General features: G+C 37.2%; 2 protein-coding genes and 1 long non-coding RNA gene across 4 annotated transcripts; 2 read left to right on the top strand and 1 right to left on the bottom strand.

The window, feature by feature from the left end:
• Window positions 1–823: 823 nt before the first annotated feature.
• On the bottom strand, window positions 824–4,299 carry nenf (neudesin neurotrophic factor). Its single transcript, XM_063007534.1, has 4 exons — window positions 3,948–4,299; window positions 3,805–3,865; window positions 1,884–1,987; window positions 824–1,785 (listed from the first exon to the last, which is right to left on the bottom strand). The coding sequence occupies exons 1-4, from the start codon at window positions 4,086–4,088 to the stop codon at window positions 1,609–1,611; spliced, it is 483 nt and encodes a 160-aa protein (XP_062863604.1). The 5' UTR covers window positions 4,089–4,299; the 3' UTR covers window positions 824–1,608.
• Window positions 4,300–4,373: 74 nt separating this feature from the next.
• On the top strand, window positions 4,374–5,913 carry LOC134325568 (uncharacterized). Its single transcript, XR_010014303.1, has 2 exons — window positions 4,374–4,445; window positions 4,931–5,913. It is a non-coding gene; the product is annotated as an uncharacterized LOC134325568 (long non-coding RNA).
• Window positions 5,914–7,797: 1,884 nt separating this feature from the next.
• Window positions 7,798–17,543, top strand: pacc1 (proton activated chloride channel 1). Of its 2 annotated transcripts, none has more exons than XM_063007544.1 (8): window positions 7,798–7,963; window positions 10,892–10,988; window positions 11,118–11,330; window positions 11,903–12,057; window positions 14,000–14,142; window positions 14,238–14,379; window positions 14,459–14,566; window positions 16,097–17,543. In XM_063007544.1, the coding sequence occupies exons 1-8, from the start codon at window positions 7,928–7,930 to the stop codon at window positions 16,256–16,258; spliced, it is 1,056 nt and encodes a 351-aa protein (XP_062863614.1). In that variant the 5' UTR covers window positions 7,798–7,927; the 3' UTR covers window positions 16,259–17,543. The 2 variants fall into 2 exon arrangements, with proteins under 2 accessions (XP_062863614.1, XP_062863615.1); XM_063007545.1 differs by lacking the exon at window positions 16,097–17,543 and adding an exon at window positions 15,062–15,264.
• The last annotated feature ends 6,726 nt before the right edge of the window (window positions 17,544–24,269 follow it).

Here is a 24,269-nt window from a genome sequence, read left to right as displayed (position 1 = left end):
CCGGTGGCAGAGTAGCCTAGTAGTCACAGAAACAGTGGTAGCCTAATGGGTAGAGCTTTGGGCTATTAATCAAAAGGTAGTGGGTTAAACCCCGGGCTCTGCCATGCAGCCACAGCATTCCAAACAAGCTGGGATATGCGGGAAATAATTATATTGTACGTACATTGCATTTGTATATGCATGTATGATAAATGAAGGCATTCTTCTATTACCCTAGGCTAGCCCACCACCAATGAAATCTGGATTTGAATCTCAGAAGTGCTATTATCAGGTCGGGCGTTTACACAGACATGATTGGCTATGTCTTATTGCATTCAGCCGAGTGTTTCCCAGTGGAATTGGACTGCTGTGACCCCACCCAAGATAAAGTGGTTGATGAAAATGAAATGAATGCAGAGTGTAACAAAATCAATCTATCAGTAAACTTGCATGCAGTGATATTAGGTGTTGTCCCACCTTCCCCAAAAAGTGTTATACATTTAGAGATAAGCAACTACGAAATACAACATTTCAACCTGGAGAAAAAGGCACGACATTGTGATAAGGCTGATTTACATAACTGAATAAACAAGCCATATCAAACTTTTCCACTCGCTTTAATGTAGTCTTACATTAGTACATGTCAGGGCAGAGCTGTAGGAAATACCTTCTTTACAACACAAGATTGAGCTGCCATTTGGACTGTACACTATATCATTTTCAATGACTTGCACATCAGTGCTCCAAAAACATTACAAGAAATATCTTAATCCCTTTATTTCCCTTATAGTGAATACAAAATTAGCTTACATTTGAGTGACAATAACTACAACAGTGGCACAGGTGGGTTATATTAGATTTATTCACAATGGACAGAATGTATCAACTCAAAACAAGCTCTAACCATAAACACAGTACAGGATGCTAAATATTCTAAAAAGACAAACATTTACTTACAAAGAATGCCCTTCACCCACAATTTCTGCTACCAAAAATTAAATACATTTCTAATAGCATGAGTTCAATCTTTATAGAGTTTTATATAGATTTATTGGCATCCTTGGTAAAGATAAGTATAAAGGGTTATACGTAATTCACCATTTGGTGAATTATATCAAGTCCATATTGAACAACTGAAAAAATAAAACCCTAAGTTAAAGTAAATTTATTTTTAAATAATCCCTTATCAAGATAAAAGTATTTTTACCAAGCTGCTTGTGCCACAGTTACAGGCACTTTTGCATTTAATAATTTGTACAACCTCCCTTTGCCAATAAAAAAAATACATTTACGAAAGGTTACATTTCTTAACCCTTATAACTCATCTTTAACAGGGGTGTCAGTAATTTTAAAGTAATTTTAATGTACATCATTACAATAACCTTTTATTTAAAATTAAACTCACACACAGTTCAAACATCGACAGTATTAAATTAAAAATTAACTTGTGTGTGTAGTGTTTCTTAAAAATAGGAAACATTTCTGAGTAACATCAATGGAAAATCACTCATTCATGAGATATATTGTTATACTGTCAGCTGTATTCTTATTCCCTCTGAATGGACATAATCAGTGAAATCTCCAGCAATCACTAATCTACCAGCCTACATGTTCCTGTTTATTTATGTATCAAAGTTCATTTTTGATACTAAATTGAGGTTGATCTTCTGGTTTGAAGTTCTCATTGGGGCTGCCATCTTCATTAAGAATGCGCCTGTGAGTGTAGCCAACAATTGGATACTTTGATTTGTATGTGCCAGTGAATACACGTTCTAGTGACTCCAGCTCATTGTCAGTAAGGCCCGTCTAACATGGGGGAAAAAGAAAGAGTTTATGAGACAAAATGTGTGGGTTTGTTAACCACATCAGACTAGATTTTTGAAAAGAGTCAATCAGAAACTCACTGTATCATGGGTCAGATCTTCAGGGTTAAGGGACATTTTGGCAACTGCTCTGGTCGAGTCCTTGCCCACAAGGGCATTATAAGTGGCACCCTTACCATAAAACTCTAAAAATGAAAACATATGGAACATAATTACAAGTATAATTTCAATAAGTAGGTCATGATGTGTCTAAGGAGTCCTTGTAGGAAAAACATCCAAGCTATTGACAACACATTTATCCTCCTGTGAGGTCATACACTGTTTTTAAAATGGCATTCTATGTACACTGCCTAAATGCAAAAAAGTAGTGCATGAATGTGACTAACTGTGCATGCCACATTTTGCTCTTGATTAACCATTGCTGGTGTTTATTAAAGACAAGATATTTTTATTAGCAGCATTGTCTTTTATCATAGTTTGAAACTAACCTTTTCTGGATTTTTTCTCTTTTGTCTTTACAATTCTTAATTGTGAATCAGTTGCCGCTTTCACAATCCTCAAGCTGATCAAAGAGAGCCGGATCACCCTGCGCCCCACCCAAAAACCCGTGTCTAATCTGTGGCCGAGGAGCCTTACGTACATACGGGTGGTGATCAAAATTCCAATGAATGGCGTCCTTTCCGATTTATTGTGTCACTGCATTGTGCTTGCAAACTGGACATTCTGTATTTATTACATGTATGTTAAACATTCTGTATATGGAAACCATTTGTGTAAAGAACATATATTTCATGCACTGCAACTTATTTTTTCTCATCCAATAATGATCGAACCAAATACTTCTTTCTCAAATAAACTTTATAAAGTTCCTAAAGATATGACAAAAACCTGCTGTATAAAATATGCAGCAATCACGATTAATAACTGGATGGTGTAGAAAAAACAACAAATCTGCCATGAATTAGAATCTGATGAAACACAGATGAGCACTGTCCAGTCAGTCTAGCTATTTATTGTCATGAGCTTAGATCAGCCCCTGCAAACAATTCTAAATAATGATCAGACTAAACAATGAAATGTATTAAATGTATTCTTAATATGTCCGATTTTATTACAATGTATTCAAAGTACACACGTATTACAGTGTACATTTAGTTCTACCTAGCCCAGCTTTAAAATACAGTGGTACCTTGTAACTCAACATCCCCTAAACTTAAAATCTATTTATGTATGTAATGTATTTATTTATTTCAGTGTGGCTAGACGTCATCCAAGTGTGCATATGAGACAAAACTGCATTTGTGTGGAATAACCATCAGTTTCACTCTCAAAGCTCCACATGTATCTGTGTTTAGCTGAATTTTCCTGTTTCACTTTCAAACCTGTTACAGCTCGGGGTTCTGAGAAATTGTAAGAATCAGCTTATATTGTATTTGTGTTATTTTCAGTGTATAAGTGTCAAAAACAACCCAATTATTTTCCATAAGCCCAAAATATATGCAAGTCCACGGGACCATGGAACGCATTAACAGGTTTCCCATACATCCTTATGAGAAAAATACCTTGAAACTCAACGCCTTTTAAACTCAGAACCAACTGACGTTGAGTTTCAAGGTACCACTGTGCAGCATTACATTCCTCATGCACTTTTAAAACTACCACTTTGTGCCATATTTTTAGTCTTAAAAAAATAAAGGTAAGGCATTTGGAGACAAAAGTGTAAAAACACTAAGTCTAAGCTAATTCGTTTACTTTTTGTGACTTGAACTACAACCAGTATCGTTTCTGTGGGAACTGGTACTACTAATACCATAACGCATTGACGTAACTGCCAGTCACGTGATCACTGTAAACGTAATCGATCATTCTCGAATACTGTGTGGGGTACTACTTCTAATAATAGTGCACATTTCAATCACAAGCATACTATGTACTGTTTAGTACGGTAGTATAGTGCTTGCTAATGAACTGATGTAAATAATATGAAAAGTGTGTAACTAACGTTTTCCTGAAGTAACGTCAAACACGACTCCTTTTACAGCCATGTAAATAGGCTGTCCATCCTGAAAAAAGCAAAAATAAATATTAGTTCGTAAGAAAATGAATATACAATATTCTGTAGCAACTCACTTTACAGTAGCCTACCTCACTTCCATCGTATCTTCTCAACTCTTCATCGGTGAATAATCTAACAGGTTTCGTCGCTGGTTGTACTTTTAATTTAGACTCATTCGCCATGCATAAGAAAATGAACACAAAAGAAATACTAATATGCACAAAAAGCATCGTACAGGTGAATTACTGCCTGTCTAAGAAAAGGTCAACTTTCTGTCAGCGTGTAATAGTAAAATACCTGTATTTTCCTACTAGCCCGTAAACACACGCTCGAATAGTCAACTACAAAAAATACAATGCAGTCAGTCCGCTTTGGTTTAATAACGTGAAGAATGCATTTGGTTTAAAAGCTGCGGAAATATGCAGGAATGTTTTATTAACAGTAAACTTCCTTCTTCCATCAGACTTTGATTTTGAAATTGGAAGTAAAGAGCGGATGTTGTTTTTCTGGCTAAACCACAGTCACGTTCCTGGTTTCCCACGTTTGTTTGTACCTGAATGTATCATTTCTTATCAGAAAGTTAAAAGGTTAAGAAATTACTTCTTATATGCATCTGCAGGGGAAACAAGTAAATACTTTCAATTTCAGGCTGTGGAACTACAAGTAAAACCTTTACAATTGTGTATGAGTCTATATAGCTTTTATAAATGCTACAAGTACTACATAAAAGTAACTTTTTTAAAAATCTGAAAACGCACATAGTTAATATAATAAGTTAAATACTTGGTTAGATAAATATCATTTTTCAATAATTCATAGAAAATGTTATTTTCCACATTATAAGGGGCTTCTGTCAGTGAGCCTATGCAGTAATCTATCTGGATCTACACAAGGTTTGGGTAGGAGAGGTGATGTCCTGTGAAAGCCTTCATGACCTTGTTACCTGCTTGCTCTCCCTTTTAGTTATGCTGTAATAATTAGGGCTGCCGGAGTCTAAAACTCTCTGTAAAACTGTTTTACTCAACTAGCATTGTACATTATTAACTACATTCTTTGTTGTTTTACTCCAAAGGCATTCTGATGGAAACCTGTTTACCCGCCGAGGTTAAGGATTAAAGTCGAGACTTCCGTGACAACGATGCTGCTCCTGCCGGATGTGACGGGTCTGGAGTAATTGCACCAAGAATGACAAGAAATCACTACAGACTTTATTGAAGACTAGAGCGAATAACAACTCTATTATTATGTATTTATTTATTTATCTATTTATTACCAGTTATAACTTTTAGATCATTTAATTCTGTGTTTGTATGCTTTGTGTAAATCGTGTATTTATTTAAAGTTTCCTCCAGACCACCCAAGAAGGATGGGCCCTGCTGAGTCTGGTTCCTCTCAAGGTTTCATCCTGTAATTTTCAGGGAGTTTTTCCTTGCCACAGTCGCCCTCGGCTTGCTCAACAGGGGTTTTTTGTATCTGTTGGTCCTGGATTTTGTAAAGTTGCTTTGAGACAATGCCTATTGCAAATAGCGCTATATAAATAAAGTTGACTTGACAAGGCTGATGATTTTACTATAATTTAACTCTTATTACTTTAGTCTGTGTAATTTACACCTGTCTATTTGGGCTAGATAAAACTAGCTATTTAGGATCCCCCAAATACCAGATGTATTGCATTTGTGTTTTTGTAATCCAATTATTTTATGCTTGGATTATTAGATTAGATTAAATTCAACTTCATTGTCATTGTGCAGAGTAAGCAAGTACAAAGCCAACGAAATGCAATAGCATCTAACCAGAAGTGCAAGATAGAGATTCTATACATATAATACAGTTAAAGTGCAGAAGTGACCAGATAAGTGAAATGAGGAGACTGTCATGTAATGGGATTTACATATTGTCTGGCCCTTTAAGAGTGATAAGTGTACTATGCTAGGGCATAGGGAGCGAGTGTGTAGTGAACGTAAGGGAATTGACCGTCTCCGGCTGTGCTCGTGTTGTCATGTTTTGCTCTGAGCTTGTGTGCGATTAAAAAGTAACGTTCGCGTTAAACCCCGACTCAAGTGTTTGGACAATTTAATTATTTACATAATTTTACAGAGACATATAAAAATATTAAGAATATTAAACAGATAATGTTAATATTAAACAAATAATCCTCATGAGTTTGGTTTTCTCAGTAAAATCCACTGAGCACTTACTCATATGGTGTGTTTAATGTGTGCATATAAAGGTAGGTAGGTGTAAATAAATAAATGAGGTTTCTTTAATCCACATAGATAATATAATATCTGACAAAATATGACTTATTTTGTTTCCCTGTTTTAAGGACCTTGTTTCCATTATTCCTATGTAGCCTATGTATATACACTGCCAAAATAAAGGTCACACACTCTAATATTTTTTTGGACCGCCTTTAGCTTTGATTACGGCACGCATTCACTGTGGCATCGTTTCCACAAGCTTCTGCAATGTCACAACATTTATTTCTGTCCAGAGTTGCATTAAGTTTTCCCTAAGATCTTGTATTGATGATGGGAGATTTGGACCACTGCGCAAAGTCTTCTCCAGCACAAGATTCTCATGGGGTTCAGGTCTGGACTCTGGTGGCCAATCAATGTGTGAAAATGATGTCTCATGCTCCCTGAACCACTCTTTTTTACAATTTGAGCCCGATGAATCCTGAATCCTGGCATTGTCAATGAACCCGATGAATCCTGGCATTGTCATCTTGGAATATGCCCGTGCCATCAGGGAAGAAAAAATCCATTGATGGAATAACCTGGTCGTTCAGGATATTCAGGTAGTCAGCTGACCTCATTCTTTGGGCACATAACACCAACTGCAGCAACCCCAGATCATAGCACTGCCCCCACAGGCTTGTACGGGTAGGCACTAGGGTGCATCACTTCAGCCGCCTCTCTTCTTACCCTGATGCGCCCATCACTCTGGAACAGGGTAAATCTGGACTCATCAGACCACATGACCTTATTCCATTGCTCCAGAGTCCAATCTTTATGCTCCCTAGCAAATTGAAGCCGTTTTGCCAGTTAGCCTCACTGACAAGTGGTTTTCTTAAGGCTACACAGCTTTTTAGTCCCAATCCCTTGAGTTCCCTTTGCATTGTGCGTGTGGAAATGCTCTTACTTTCACTATTAAACACATCCATGAGTTCTACTGTAGTTTTTCTACCATTTGATTTCACCTAACGTTTAAGTGATCGCCGATCACGATCATTCAAGATTTTTTTCCGACCACATTCCTTCCTCGAAGATGATGTTTCCCCACTGTCCTTCCACTTTTTAATAAAGCGCTGGACAGTTCTTAACCTGATTTTAGTAGTTTCAGCTTCTCCTTAGATGTTTTCTCTGCTTGATGCATGCCAATAATTTGACCCTTCTGAAACAGATTAACATCTTTTCCACGACCACAGGATGTGTCTTTCGACATGGTTGTTTAAAAAAATGAGAAGCTACTTACTGCATTAGTTAGGGTTAAATAACTTGTTGCCAGCTGAAACATAATCACCCATGCAGTAATTATCCAATGGGAGGCTCTTACCTATTTGCTTAGTTAAATCCAGGTGGTGACCTTTTTTTGGCCAGGCAGTGTATCTATTTTAATAAACAACTAAGATAATCGTCCATTCAAGTAAACGTTAAATAAACCACATTTATTGTTTTAGCAATTTTGTTGTTATGCATTTAATCCACTAAAGCATGGTTATTTGACTGAGAATGTAGTTTACTCTACACTTAATGCTTCATTTTTTTTTCAAACCAGACATACTCAAAATGGTTATATAAACGTTGAAGCAGTTTTTGGTTGGAGCTGTGTCTTGTGAACTGCAGTCCCTATAATCCCATCCGCTGTGATGTCACTACAGGCGGCAGAAGAACTGTTATTATCGCACTCTGCTCTTCCTCTGTAGTTTCTCCACAAGTTCACTTACTTACTATGTACCTAAATCTTCTGGATCTTCGAAGAAAAGCAGCAAGAGTTCAGAAACTTGCGCATCGTTAAGCAAACTGACAGAAAAATACATGAGCAGAGTGAAACTTTGGGAAAAACAATGCTGAGGAACGAGACACCTTGCTGCTACCAGGAGGTATGAATCTTCTGAACCGTTCTGTATGGGATTTAACTGTTAGCTTGATTGTTTAATACATTGTGATCACAATAACATATATTTATATATGTTTATTATGTTTATGTAATACTAGAATTAGTAGACGTTAAGGTGAAAGCATCAGGTGTTTAACGATCATTTTAATAGTTTAATAGTCCACGGGCGCGCTGTTAGTCATGTGACTAAGCTAAACTACACTAGCTGCATAAAACAATCCATCTGTTAATGTTCTTTAATATTTTACGTTTTTATATCCTTTATATTATATATTTTGCTGTTAAACGCATTGGCTACTATAAATGTTCCCCTAGCTGTTGGTAAATAAACTTTGACTCTAATCTGGATGAAATTTTACCTCACTGAAGACAAGCGTCCGAAAATATGTTTTTGCTTTATTAGCATATCAGCGTTAAACTTCAATTTTTCCAAAATATTTTAAAAGTACAAGCTAATTAAAAACATAGTATGTAACGTTTGGGTTATACACCCTGTCCAGGGTGTGTTCATGTTTTTAACCTTTCTTGAACCTTTCTAGGTGGCCGGACTCCCTGCGACCCTGATCAGAATGAAAATCTATTCGGGGTCGCGGTGGGTACAGTTCACAGGGGATAAGGTAGAAAACAGTTGGACTACTGCAACCCCCTGCTAGGAGGTGCCCCCTTGTCCTCATTCAAAATGCAGCTGCTGGCCTGGTTTTTAACCAGCCCAAACACTGCCACATCACCCCACTGCTGCGTTCTCTTCACTGGCTTCCTGTAGCTGCACGCATTTGGTTTAAAACACTGATGCTCACCTACAAAGCCAAAAATGGACCAGCCCCAAGCTACCTTCAAGGTCTAATCAAACCCCGCTCTGTACCACGAGCCACTAGTCTGGCCCGATTTGATCCTCCACCCAGGACTCAAGGAAGACAAGCATCAAGGCTCTTCTCTGTACGGGCATCCAAGTGGTGGAACGAACTTCCTCTGTCTGTCCGAACTTCTGAGTCTCTTGCTGTCTTTAAAAAAATGATTAAAACCCCACCTTTTTACTAAACACTTAAGCTGACTTGTACTTACTAACACTCACTAATACTAATTCAGTTCTTGCAAAAAAAAAAAAATTCTAACAGTTTTAGCAGATTTGTGTTTTTGGACTGTTGTCTACTTAAACTAGAGTAAGGTAATGTTCACTATGGAAGCACTTCTGTACGTCGCTTGGGATAAGAGCGTCTGCTTAATGCTGAAAATGTAAATGTAAAACACCCTGGACAGGTCGCCAGTCCATCACAGAGCAAACACACACATTTACAACTAGGGCAATTACAACTAATCTCCAATTAACGTGACTGTGGGAGGAAACCGGATCACCCAGAGGAAACCCACACAGACACGGGGAGAACATACAAACTTCACACAAAAAGGACACAGACAGCTTCACCTAGGAACTGAACCCAGGACCTTCTTGCTGTGAGGTGACAGTGCTACCCACTGATCCACCCCTAAAACTAATCAAATACATTTTACTACCAGAGACAGTTGTCTAACACTAGTCAAACATTACAGTAAACACTTGATCACGGTTGTGTTGCATGTTGTGTCTGGATAGTCTAAAATGGCTTAAGATAAGTCACAGCTGATGAGTCAGAATTAGTGTAAGACTATCAGACTAGCCTAACATGTACTTGTCATCACAGATTGACAATCCCAAATACTGTAATAATATTTTCTGTCTAGCTTGTTAGAAATGTTGTAAATGTGATGTGAGAGATTTCGCCAAATCGTATTGTACTTATAAAATAAATAGTGCACCTTTCACTTGCTTATAAATAAACACAAACTTGCCAGTTTAATTAAAAACCTTTTTAAAACAGGTGCCAGTTTCTTACCTGCTACTGCTAAAAGTTATGACTATGGACTATGGTAAATCCAGCAATAAAATAAAGATATTAAAAAAAAAAAACAGTAATCCCGCTGCACCTCATGTTTTTACCTGCTCCAAACACCTCTACAATGTCAGTTGCACTACTGTTACAAGAATGGACCAGTGTTATGTGTTGGTCCCTTTTTCGGTGGATGGGGTAGTGCAGTGCCTGTTGTATCTTGTTTGATTATGGTAAATATCATCTAATCATCGGGTTTTTTATCAGACATGTTGCTATACACACTAATAATTATAATAACATCTATATACATACACTGTAGATTGAGAAAGTATTCAGAATTTTAAATTTTAAATTGAATATAACTGCAATATTTACTCATAAGTCTACACCTAATCACCCATAATGACGAAGTAAACACATTTTGTGTCGATTAATGGATACAAGCGAACAAATAAATAGACTAGAGTAGTTGGCTTTACACAGCCTCAACCCAGCAGCTTTCAGCGCTAAGCCTCTGCTCATAACAGGTTAAATGTCATTCTAACATATTCATTTTGCAACTACTCTTTCAGAAATAGAAGTAGTGAAATGTATCTTTGCTTGTTGCTGGGGTGGTATTTAGTTTTTTATGTCTTTATATCAGAAAGTACTCTCTTGTACGCTACATTCATATATGTAGGTTATTGTGTATGTACCTGCTCATGTGAGAAACGGTACAAAATAATGTACCCCTAAGGGTACTACCCCAGTGACAGATAAAGATATATTTCAGTACTTTGATTTCTAGAATTTAAACTAGAATTTTTCAGTTTCAGTTCTGGTTTTCTTGGGAATTTCTTCTGTGTAGTAATTAGTAGAACATGTGTAATTTATAGAATATGTCGAAAAGCTTCTCTGGTTAGCTTTGCGTCTACAAACTGCACAAAGCAGTAACAGGACTAAACCTATAGAATGCGTCTATATGGTATCTAACAAAAAGACAGATAAATGTTGGGCAGGCGTATTATGGAATAATTTATTTAAATTTACTCTTAATCTTACAGTTCAACGATGAGGATAGTGCAAGAGCATCAGTAACTTACCAGCACAATGGAAATGCTCCCCATGATCAAGATGAAACCAGCTGTGATGCCCTACCAGGTTGTACTTACATCTCTTTCATTAAGCAACCTTAATACATCAATAGAATTTGTAGTTGATGTTTGAAGAGTTGTATTCCACATTGCAATATCTTAAGCGTCCCTAATGTCATACCTGGTCTTATTTCAGATGAGGATGTTATAGACAACAGTCTATTTACAACAGCTTTCAACAAAGCTTGTTTGAAGAATGTCTTTACAGCTATTCTTGTGCTCATCTACTTACTCCTGACAACAGTAGCTGTGTTTCTGGCTTACCAAACTATTTCAGACTTTTTGGATAAGTTCAACCATCCTGTAATGTCTGTGTCATTTAAAGAGGTTGAGAAGTTTGCTCCTCCAGGTGAGTTCAGTACACACAGTTTAGTGTTTTAGTTGTATGAGGGAGTGGATAAAATAACAAAACACACAAAACACTTTATCCTGGTCAGGATTATCTCTGGTCTCAAGGCAGAAATGCCCTGGACAGGGTGCTAATCCATTGCAGTGCCAATCACAAAATAAAAAAACATACAATCTTTAGGGAATGTTCTTGAGCACAGGCTGTGAAGAAGACCTCTACTTAGCTTTTAACTTCTTCTCTTCTTACAATTTCAGCACAAACCATTTAGTATCAGTATTGCAGAATAAAGGAATAAAGTGTGCCCACTTTTTATTAGCTCCTTAATATTAAAAGTGTGTGAATGTTTAGAATTTTGACTTTAGTGTTTTCAAGGGAAACTACAGCAGCGGTTTTTTTTTTTTTCTATTGTAATCATGCTATGATAATGTGCTGGCCATTTGTCAAGGGAGTCTGCAGTGTTTTCATTTGTGAGCAATAAAAATGAGAGTGGGGTAAAAGAATCATGGGGCAATGTCTATTACATGACTAGTTGTATATGTATATGTGTGTTAATTTGTTTTGTCCTTTTGCAGGAATTGCACTGTTTCCAGGGAAGGCCCGGTTATTAAGCTGTCGTCACCATTACCATGATCACATCCCACCTGGTTTATCAACAGGTCAGATGGAAGACAGTGACTGTGTAATACAGGAAGTTATTTATACAGACCCATACTCCAACCACACAAAAGTAAGTTTCCCTAGTATCATTGTTTTCTGTAATCCTACCATCAGTTATTTTTAATTTTGTATTTTAAACTTGTTACAGTGTGCAGTTTTATCTGAAGAATACTGTTCCCAACACGCCTTACTAGATAAATACTTCACAGCGTTACACTTTTCAATGACGCATTTGTTGTACTGTGGTGTGTGTTGCCCTTCAACTTCCTCTCAGACATGCCTTGGCATGTTTTTGGCATGTCACTTGTGTATGTCAGTGACTAGTTATTAAATGTATTTCACGTTAAATAGATTAGATAGATCACAGGTTTACAAATCCAGACCTTGGGAGTTCTCCCTGCCTTGACACACCCAGTATAGCTCTTAAGGAGCTTGATAATTAGCTGAACGACTGGATTTATGCATTTAGGGAGGAGACCTGGCACAATTCATATGTTTTACTCAATGATTCATCTGGCCAATAAACAATTATTATTAACTTCTAATTATTATCTCTCTTCATGCCGTGCATAAAAGCTGAAAGTTACATTTATTTTTTTAATAACAGGCGAGTATTACCTTAAACATAACTAATGTATAAGTGAAGGAAAACAAGACATATTTGTTTTTCTTAGTTAATATATTTCTAGTCCATACCATTATGAGCCAAAACATTAGGACACCCCCAAAAGTGTGCAAAAAAATGCCTATTTTCAAGAGTTAAATACAAAGCAATACAATATACACAGTGCAGATTAAAAAAAAAACAGTACAATAAATGCAAAAACCTACAATAAATACAAGATACATTTCTATTTTAAAGAAATTGGGGTGGGCGGGTCCATGATTAGTGAGTTAAAAAATATTCTGATCTACAGTTAGGAGCCTAGGGTATTTGCAACCTTTTGGGACCATTTGGAACTATTGTGCATGTCACAGTCAGGGATATATTAAATGTTGGACTAATGGTAGTTACTTGTAATACACGTGTTGAATGCAGCGGATGTGGGGAGCATAAAAATCTGAGTGATTAGGATAATATGTGACTGTGTTGGCGCCCGACTGGTTGATAATACAGCCGATGAAGGGCTAACAAACAGCTAAGCTGGCTATTTTACTGTTCTGTCTTCAAAAATGGACATTAAAGAATCATTATATGGGTACTTCATAACAGAAATATGAATTAAGTGGTTAACAAGTAAATCTTTTTAGTAATTTTACCATAATAGTACCAAATACAAATGTTATAGTACCATAGTACCATATAGTACCATAATACCATTTAGTACCATAATAGTAATTTTAGTCGCATTTACCCCCTTTTTCCCAATTTGGCATAGCCAATCCGCTGCTAGGGACCCTGACAACGCCCTTCTTATTCACCCATACTTTGGTGGATTCGCCACACCCCAACCTCTGCGCTCCTCTGTACAGGCGCCCATGGCAGCCCATGGCAACCCATGTGCTTACACAGCGTAGATAACCCAACCCCTTATTCCAGTCTTTCCTATCCAGCAGACTCAAAGCCAGTTTTGTCTGCTGCAGGCATTAGCCAATTGTGCCTGCTAGAAGAAGCCCAGCTGACCATAGCAGACCCGAGATTTGAACCCGGGAGTCCAGAATCTCGGCTCTGCAGTTTATATTGCTGCTCCCTTTTTAACCATCCCCCAAATATCATCAGAGATATTCTTGTATAAATGCTCTGAAGTATATTAAATAGGCATAAACAACAAAAGTGGCAGAATACTTTTCTTGGCTGTATGTATAAATTGTACCAGACTTGTACATTTATCAACATGTCCATTGTTTTATTTGCTGATAGGTGTGATTAAACTAACAATTGCACAGAAGCAGCTGTTGTTCACTATTGACTGTGCCTCGTATTTATCTCATACGTTCATGTTTATTTATCCAGTAGACTTGGCATGTGAAAAATAATCTAATTGTGTGTTCTTTTTATAAATAATGTGCAGAGGCAAGCGTTGGTGGTTGAAGGTCCAACAGATGTTAGGAACCGAGAGCTTATATTTCTACAGTTCAGTCAGAACGAAACTGAAGAGGACTTCAGTGCCATCAGTTACATGCTTTTTGCCCAGTACACTGATATGGCTAAAAGGTAAAAAATGATCTCAACAGTGTTTGGCATTTTACCTTTGTATATTTTCATACTGATTTCTTATTTATTTAGTAATGTACTACAACTTCTTCTAGTTCAGATAAGGCTGCATTTATGAAGGACTGTGAAAGAAACTACTCCATGTGGACTTTCTCTGGTGGTTTTCGTACCTGGGTCAAAATGTCGCTGGTCCGTACATCTGCGAGAGGAAACGAATCTGTTGAATTCAGGCAGGAGGTCGGGTGATTTTTCCTGCCACAGTCACAATTTCCCATGATCTAAATGTTGGTTTCTAATCTAAAGCGTTCTATTACAGTCCAGTGTGGTAAAGTACAATGACAGAAGGCCTCCAGAACAGCAAAAAAATGAGCTTTTCTTTGTTGTGTTTCAATGGCGGGATCCATTTATACAACAAGTCAAAGACGTAAGTGGAGGTTTTGTTTCTTTGTTACACTACAGATAACATATCTATAGATAACTAGAGGTAGAAGAGACTCAAAGTAAAAAAGTAAAAGTCTGTTCATTTAAATTGTTTAAATAAAAGTAATCTACCAAACAGAAACTTGGGTTAATGAATGGCTAGTAAGCAAAACAAATCGGGTAGCATTGTCATTTATTCACAGTTTAAATAAATAAAGAGAATTTATTTATTCTTATTTTAACATATGGTCATACAAGAGGAACTATTATGCATAATCTGCTTACCTAAAGTTATTATCGGTAAAGCCTGTCAAATGGGTCTGCATGGGTTTCTTCTGAGACCACCAGTTTCCTCCCACAGTCCAAAGACATGTAAGTGAGGTGAATTGGAGATACAGAACTGGCTGTGACTGTGTTTGACATAAAACCTGAACTGATGAAGTCAAAATGATCTGTATAAAGCTTTTTGCAATAAACATTGTCTCAAACAACTTTACAGCATCCAGGACCGACAAACCAAAAAGCCCTGTTGAGCAAGTTAAAGGAAACAGTGGCAAGGAAAAACTCTCTTAAATTACAGGAAGAAACCTTGAGAGGAACCAGACTCAGCAGGGACTCATCCTCTTTGGTTGACCTGTAACCTGTGACTACCTGTCATGCCATAAATGTAACCAAAGTGCAAAACATGACCTTAAAATACTAATAAACGAAACATTGATGCTACTTTGCGTGACTTTATTTGGACACAAAGTCAAGGAATTAAAACTAAATATTTTTAGCAATCGTTTTAACAGCTCATTATTTTGTAACACACAGCTTTAAAGTTCAGTAGTAATAAAGAAATGAATTTTTCTTTGATGTTTGCTCACTGGCATCTAGAATTCAGTGAGTGATTTGGTACTTCTACCAAACTTCTACCTTCAGCAGAATTTTACTATGGAGAAAGCAAAGAACAAAATTTAATGCTAGTAACAAACAAAGCTTATGTAGCAGCTAAGCTAAATTAGCTAATGTAAGCCTTTAATTTAAATTTGACAGATTGTTTCTATAAATGATTAAGTTAACTTAATCCTCAGTTGTCGAGTTGGAAGCAGGTCTGAGTTATGAAGCATCAAAGTTGTCATCACAACTGATTAAACACAAACTGTAATCCTCATTTTTTAACTATTATTAGGGACATTGTAGCCTAGAGGTTAAGGTACTGGATTAGTAATCAGAAGTTTGCCGGTTCGAGCCCCACCTCTGTCAGGTTGCCACTGTTGGGCCCTTGAGCCTTAACAGAGCTGTATAATGTTAACTTCTTTAATATAATTTTAACCTGTAATGTACTTAATGAACATAATCCTGTAAAAAAAACTGTATAAAAGCTCATCGGAAAGATGAGAATGAAGTAAAAATGAGAATGTTTCTAAATGTTACCAGAATCTGTATTGTACACTTGTAATCATGCAGTATTTGTGTTCCTCAACGTTTTACTTTAAAAGAAATGTAGAAATGTATATCTAATCACTCACATGTTCTTTTATCCCAACAGATAGTCACAGCAAACCCCTGGAACACTATTGCAATTCTGTGTGGTGTTTTGATGGCCCTTTTTAAAGCTGCAAACTTTGCCAAACTCAGCATTAAATGGATGATCAAAATTCGCAAAAGACACTTAAGGGCAAAAATGCGTGAAATGAACCAAATCAGCTGAAGAGGATCTGTTTCCTGAATCATTAGTGCTCTATTCATACATTTGTACTATTACCTGTCCACACTTTTAGTGTACACTAACTGGATTTTAACATTTTAGATGAATTGTTTATACTTTTATGATCATTTCTGATGCATTAGTTTTTTTTAAAACTTGATCTTTTAAAATGACTACTGACAGTATTTTGAATCTTAATTCTAATTGTGTTTTTGCACAAGGACAAAAATGACAGATTTTTTCCTAACTGGCTTTGACCAAACATAGAAGCTTCTTCAGTCACAGACATTAATATGTGATAGATGCTGGGTCATCTAAAATATAAAAACATCTTTTAAGTTGTATATGTAGCTAACCTTATTTGGTTTAAGAGCTTTATCTGTGGTTTTGTTTTGCTGCTTTTTATCATTGTTAATTGTGGTGCAGAGCACTATAGGTCCTGGGGACCTGAGTTTGATCATTGCTTCTGGTCACTGTCTGTGAGGAGTTTTGCATGTTTTTACTTGTCTCCATGGGTTCTCCCACTCCCTAATACATGCAGTTTGTGTCTGAATAACAGATTTGTTTATTTTATCTGTCTGTGATAGTGAGACATTAGCAATTTGGTTTCAGACAGCAAACATTGTGTGGTTGACACTAAAAGCCATTTTGTCAGTATTTTTCATTTAAGCTGTTACCAAAGGATGTGTATGCCTGACTTTAAGTTTGCTAGATGTTCTATTTCAAAATCATGGGCTATAACACAAGATGTACACAATATTTGATAGTATGTCTGCGGGATATTATACCTATTCAGTCCAGATTCATTGTAATATAATTGATTTTATAAACCTGCTAGAAATGGGTGTGAAACACTTGAACCCACTAATGAGAAGGGGTGTCCACATACATTTGGATTTACTTGTCTAAGCACATTTTTTGTAACTGTCTTTGTTGTAGCAATGATTACTTGTATTGCATCTCAGAGAAAATACACAATCCTGAAATCAGTGATTTTTTATAAGTCGATTTATAAGATTTAAAATATTTTGTCATTTTAAGATTATGTAGCAATAAACTTGCATGTGTTTAAACATTCAGCTTATGAACTGTGTTCCAACTTTAATGAACATACTGATGAAGTCTTGTTTTCATTTAAAGCCTGAGGATATTTTGACATTTGGTGTATAAACAGGTTGGAGATGGTTTGATATTCTCAACAAGGAATATTTAATGCAGGCTGGTTTATGATTTGTTTAAAAGTGAATAGTACTCTGTGGGAAAAAATTAAAAATAAAATATATAACTTGGCCAGAACTTAAGAAGCATTAATTTTGCTGATGAATTGTGTCTTGTATTATTTTAAACTGATTTTTCCATTTTCTTCCAATGTAAAAATAGCCAACACCTAATAGCTATTTGCTTTTTTAGACACATGCAGAAAGCCAAACCACATCTGTAGTTTGTACAGTGTCACTGGGCCGAAAAAGAAGTCAAGAATAAAAAAAACTATATTTTAAACCATTGGCATTTTTAAACACATCCAAATCATTGAATAGCATTTCCTTAAACTCCTTCTAAACAGAAAGTACTAGTTGTTTTGTACAGATGCAAATTAATCAATATAACGGCCATAGTTTTTTATTATTTATCAGCAGGAATTGATTTGCACATGTAAAACCTTTTCAATAGACACGTCTGTAATGCAAATAAGCTCACACTATAAAGGCCAAAGTTTTTGTTACATGCAGTCTAGCCAAATCCCACATTGCTGTTGTATTCAACTATCAATGTGCAATCAATTAAATCAGTAAACCATTCATCAATCATTTTGATTCTATGTCCACATGAGTTTTCTCTAGGTACTACAGTTTTATTCAACCTCCAAAAACAGCAAACGGTAGATTAGCTAAGCTATGTTGACTCTAAAAGTGAGAAAATGATTGTCCTGTCCAGGTTTTAATTTTCCTTAGAATTTCAGTGATGCTAGAGCCACAGTGACCTTAGGCAAAGTAGCGTAGAAAGAAAAAAAAATCTTTATTGAAAGCATTTTAATACTTTAATAGTTTTAACATTATAATTTTTAATAGTATTAGTAGAGAGTAATTTTGTTCTTTGACTTTCCCACCACAAATACAAAACAGATAATTCACAGTTTAAATTTAAACAAACAATTGTTTTGTTGGAAATTATTATTATTATGGTGTCTGGGGGTTATACATGCTTTATGATTATTTATGATATTTGTTTTTTTTGTTTCTTTTTTGCTCTTCGAGGTTGCTCAAATGTTTTATTTTTCTTTAATTTACAGCTCAATAAGAGTCAATTTCTTGGCATATTTGTGAGGCAGTTCAGGTGAGTGTTAGTGTACGTTATTAATAAGGATAAGAGGAAGCGTTAATTATCGAAAAGCATTGCAAAATGCATTGTTTGTGTTAATTTAAAGTAGATATATGCACTGGAAATTATATTAAATAGCAAAAACAAAGTGGTTGTGTACTTGTCCGCCTTTTGCATGAAACTTTATGTTCTGCAAAGCCAGAAAGGTCCTGGAGTAAAGACTATTATTTTGAAATGTGTCTGCTTGCCATCTTGAACAAAGCATCTCAATTTTAACTTCACATCTCAGTGCATGCGAGAGTGTATATTAAATAAGTATGGAAATTAAAAAACAACGCGGTTTCAGTCGAAGTTTGTTCTTCGCTTAAATTAAAAGGTACTTTTCCCTCAATATTTATTCGATATTACGCATATTTGTGCAGTTCAGTTAGCTTAGCTGCAGCGTGTGTTTACTATGTGAGGCAATGTTGTTAGCCGTGTGGCTAGCCAGGGTTTTATTGAGTACGGTTTTACTACATGTTTATGTATGTACAGGGGTTGGACAATGAAACTGAAACACCTGGTTTTAGACCACAATAATTTATTAGTATGGTGTAGGGCCTCCTTTTGCGGCCAATACAGCGTCAATTCGTCTTGGAAATGACATATACAAGTCCTGCACAGTGGTCAGAGGGATTTTAAGCCATTCTTCTTGCAGGATAGTGGCCAGGTCACTACGTGATGCTGGTGGAGGAAAACGTTTCCTGACTCGCTTCTCCAAAACACCCCAAAGTGGCTCAATAATATTTAGATCTGGTGACTGTGCAGGCCATGGGAGATGTTCAACTTCACTTTCATGTTCATCAAACCAATCTTTCACCAGTCTTGCTGTGTGTATTGGTGCATTGTCATCCTGATACACGGCACCGCCTTCAGGATACAATGTTTGAACCATTGGATGCACATGGTCCTCCAGAATGGTTCGGTAGTCCTTGGCAGTGACGCGCCCATCTAGCACAAGTATTGGGCCAAGGGAATGCCATGATATGGCAGCCCAAACCATCACTGATCCACCCCCATGCTTCACTCTGGGCATGCAACAGTCTGGGTGGTACGCTTCTTTGGGGCTTCTCCACACCGTAACTCTCCCGGATGTGGGGAAAACAGTAAAGGTGGACTCATCAGAGAACAATACATGTTTCACATTGTCCACAGCCCAAGATTTGCGCTCCTTGCACCATTGAAACCGACGTTTGGCATTTGCACGAGCGACCAAAGGTTTGGCTATAGCAGCCCGGCCGTGTATATTGACCCTTTGGAGCTCCCGACGGACAATTCTGGTGGAAACAGGAGAGTTGAGGTGCACATTTAATTCTGCCGTGATTTGGGCAGCCGTGGTTTTATGTTTTTTGGATACAATCCGGGTTAGCACCCGAACATCCCTTTCAGACAGCTTCCTCTTGCGTCCACAGTTAATCCTGTTGGATGTGGTTTGTCCTTCTTGGTGGTATGCTGACATTACCCTGGATACCGTGGCTCTTGATACATCACAAAGACTTGCTGTCTTGGTCACAGATGCTCCAGCAAGACGTGCACCAACAATTTGTCCTCTTTTGAACTCTGGTATGTCACCCATAATGTTGTGTGCATTGCAATATTTTGAGCAAAACTGTGCTCTTACCCTGCTAATTGAACCTTCACACTCTGCTCTTACTGGTGCAATGTGCAATTAATGAAGATTGGCCACCAGACTGGTCCAATTTAGCCATGAAACCTCCCACACTAAAATGACAGGTGTTTCAGTTTAATTGTCCAACCCCTGTATGTGTCATTTTTATGTGTTTCTAGTGGCCTTTGCTTACGTTTGTAAAATTAATTAAGTTTAATAGTGTTGCTGTTATAATCTTTTATACAAAGTTTCAGTGCTACCCTGCACGAGGATTAATTTAGTGGGCGTGTAATTATGAACACACTGTACAATGTAATTTTGACCAGAGCAATAGCAACCACACAGGTGTGATATGCACATTATAATACAACATTATAATACAACCATCTTCCCCTAGAAAATATGTAGCTTTTTTATTACCCACATCTATTCAGGTTCAACTACTCTGTATTGACTGCAGTTTACATCCTAGCATCCACCTCGACAAATAGTAAAGAGGACAGGGGAGAAGTTCAGTGCTGCATAAACTACATGTACTGTTCAGTTATATGGTCAATAATTGGTCAATGCATGTGTGGTGTACACTAAGAGAACAGTACAGGTCTGAATGCTTAACCACTAAGCAAATGTGGTGGCTCTTATATTTTAAAGCACTTTGCTGCCATGGCCTGGGTCTGCTTGTGCACTCAAAGAAGTGTTTTTGTAGATTAATACTGCAGTTATTTAACTAAAAACCAGTTGGGAGTGGTCCCATCCATAATCAAGACAAGTCAAATGTACCTGTTTTGTGGTTTTTACCATGAACATTGTCTCAACGCAACTTTACAGAGTGCAAAAACCCATACTGAGCAAGCTGAGGGCAGCAGGTTCAGGGTGAATCCCTAAATAAACATCTTCATGATGACTGGAGCAAAAATACATTGCTAGTACAGTCAGATGGAATACTAAATTCAGTTTCTGTGATGTTTTTAGTAATTATGTATACTGCATTTAAAAGGAATCTCAGATTATTCTTATTATTTACCATTGAGGAAGAAAAATATAAAGACTTATGCCTAAGGCCATATATATATACAGGTCCTTCTCAAAAAATTAGCATATTGTGATAAAGTTCATTATTTTCCATAATGTAATGATACAAATTAAACTTTCATATATTTTAGATTCATTGCACACCAACTGAAATATTTCAGGTCTTTTATTGTTTTAATACTGATGATTTTGGCATACATCTCAAAAAATTAGCATATCATGAAAAGGTTCTCTAAACGAGCTATTAACCTAATCATCTGAATCAACGAATTAACTCTAAACACCTGCAAAAGATTCCTGAGGCTTTTAAAAACTCCCAGCCTGGTTCATTACTCAAAACTGCAATCATGGGTAAGACTGCCGACCTGACTGCTGTCCAGAAGGCCATCATTGACACCCTCAAGCAAGAGGGTAAGACACAGAAAGAAATTTCTGAACGAATAGGCTGTTCCCAGAGTGCTGTATCAAGGCACCTCAGTGGGAAGTCTGTGGGAAGGAAAAAGTGTGGCAGAAAACGCTGCACAACGAGAAGAGGTGACCGGACCCTGAGGAAGATTGTGGAGAAGGGCCGATTCCAGACCTTGGGGGACCTGCGGAAGCAGTGGACTGAGTCTGGAGTAGAAACATCCAGAGCCACCGTGCACAGGCGTGTGCAGGAAATGGGCTACAGGTGCCGCATTCCCCAGGTCAAGCCACTTTTGAACCAGAAACAGCGGCAGAAGCGCCTGACCTGGGCTACAGAGAAGCAGCACTGGACTGTTGCTCAGTGGTCCAAAGTACTGTTTTCGGAAATCAAGGTGCCAGAGTCTGGAGGAAGACTGGGGAGAAGGAAATGCCAAAATGCCTGAAGTCCAGTGTCAAGTACCCACAGTCAGTGATGGTCTGGGGTGCCATGTCAGCTGCTGGTGTTGGTCCACTGTGTTTTATCAAGGGCAGGGTCAATGCAGCTAGCTATCAGGAGATTTTGGAGCACTTCATGCTTCCATCTGCTGAAAAGCTTTATGGAGATGAAGATTTCATTTTTCAGCACGACCTGGCACCTGCTCACAGTGCCAAAACCACTGGTGAATGGTTTACTGACCATGGTATTACTGTGCTCAATTGGCCTGCCAACTCTCCTGACCTGAACCCCATAGAGAATCTGTGGGATATTGTGAAGAGAAAGTTGAGAGACACAAGACCCAACACTCTGGATGAGCTTAAAGCCGCTATCGAAGCATCCTGGGCCTCCATAACACCTCAGCAGTGCCACAGGCTGATTGCCTCCATGCCACGCCGCATTGAAGCAGTCATTTCTGCAAAAGGATTTCCGACCAAGTATTGAGTGCATAACTGAACATAATTATTTGAAGGTTGACTTTTTTTTGTATTAAAAACACTTTTCTTTTATTGGTCGGATGAAATATGCTAATTTTTTGAGATAGGAATTTTGGGTTTTCATGAGCTGTATGCCAAAATCATCAGTATTAAAACAATAAAAGACCTGAAATATTTCAGTTGGTGTGCAATGAATCTAAAATATATGAAAGTTTAATTTGTATCATTACATTATGGAAAATAATGAACTTTATCACAATATGCAAATTTTTTGAGAAGGACCTGTATATACAAAGCACAGGGCATTTTCCCATGCTATTTAATATACATGAAGTACTTTTAATTTAGTGTGCCTCCACTACACAGTTTTTGAGTTGTTTGTTTTAGAGCACCTGCGTGGTCATTATACCGTGGAGCAAGATTTTCTCCATTATCAATTTAATTGTAACTGTTGCGACATTATTTAAGTGAATCAGAATCACTTTATTTAGCCAGGTATGTTACACATATGAGGAATTTGTTTTGGTGATACATATAATAATACACATGTATGACATGTAACAGACATATTTAACAGACCAGCGAGCAGACTGACTATTAACAAGCAATTATCCAGAAGAACAACTTTGGTTAAGAAGTGCTACAGCTCTGGGGAAAGAGCTGTTAGCATGTCTGGTTGTGTTTGTTTTGATTGCCCAGAATCTTCTGCCAGATAGAAGTGATGTCCAGGATGAGTGGGGTCTGCTGTAATTTTGCCGGCGCGCTTCAGCACTCTGTTGTTGTAGATGTCTTGAAGTGTTGGCAGACTACATCCAATGATCCTCTCCGCTGTCCTGATTATATGCTGGAGTTTGGCTCGTTCTTGGCTCATTCTTTTTAAGGTTGTGCTGAATACAGACTCTAAGTGTTGGGTTGCCTGTTCATGCTGTTCAGGTTCTGGTAGGTTATAAATGAATTCAGCAGACCTATTAGTAAGCTTAAATTGATTGTGATTTGGTAGTAAAATATATTAAATAAATTATATATTGACATATATTTGACAAAAACGAACCCAACAAATGTATTTTTTACCAAGGATAGTGATTGTTCATATATGTTTTAAACTTTACAATGACATGTACAGTTTGCTATGCAAACTCTGAGCAGAATTATGGCGTCCTTTGATAGATCAATGTAACCATAGATCTAAGTTACAGTGCTGTAGTATTATCCAGTCTACTATCCAGTTTTTGTGTCAATAGTTGTGGCTGATCTAATCAAGTGCACTACTGAGAAGGTGTCTATTCTACTTTTAACAGTTTTTTCATGCTGAATAAAAAACATCAGAAATACTGAGGGTACATGTAAATACCTCTTGCAAGTTTGTCAGATTATTTTTAGTGGTTCTGGTTGCAAAAATGGTAACGTGAGAAGTAGTTTTGGTATTGAACTAGACCAAATGCAGTTGTGTCCAGGCTCCGTCTGAGGCCTACGCCCTCCAGTAACTGCGTTTAGACAAATTAGCAGCATGCACTCTCTGACATGGCATTTAGACCAACAGCAGAGGTCGGGATGCTTTTCCAGTGTTTTCTAATATAAGAGTTGGCTGACCTCCTATGCTTGCTGATGTATATTTAGGTTTACAAATAAGCAAGAGTATTCGCTGTGCAGGCAGATCAGAATCTGAATACTCTGTTTTCCTTAATTAATATGTAACAT

The sequence above is a fragment of the Trichomycterus rosablanca genome, chromosome 13 (genome assembly GCF_030014385.1).
Source record: "Trichomycterus rosablanca isolate fTriRos1 chromosome 13, fTriRos1.hap1, whole genome shotgun sequence".
Classification (NCBI taxonomy): Eukaryota; Metazoa; Chordata; class Actinopteri; order Siluriformes; family Trichomycteridae; genus Trichomycterus; species Trichomycterus rosablanca.
Note: the sequence above shows the minus strand (reverse complement) of the source record. Positions and strands in the feature narration are given on the sequence as shown.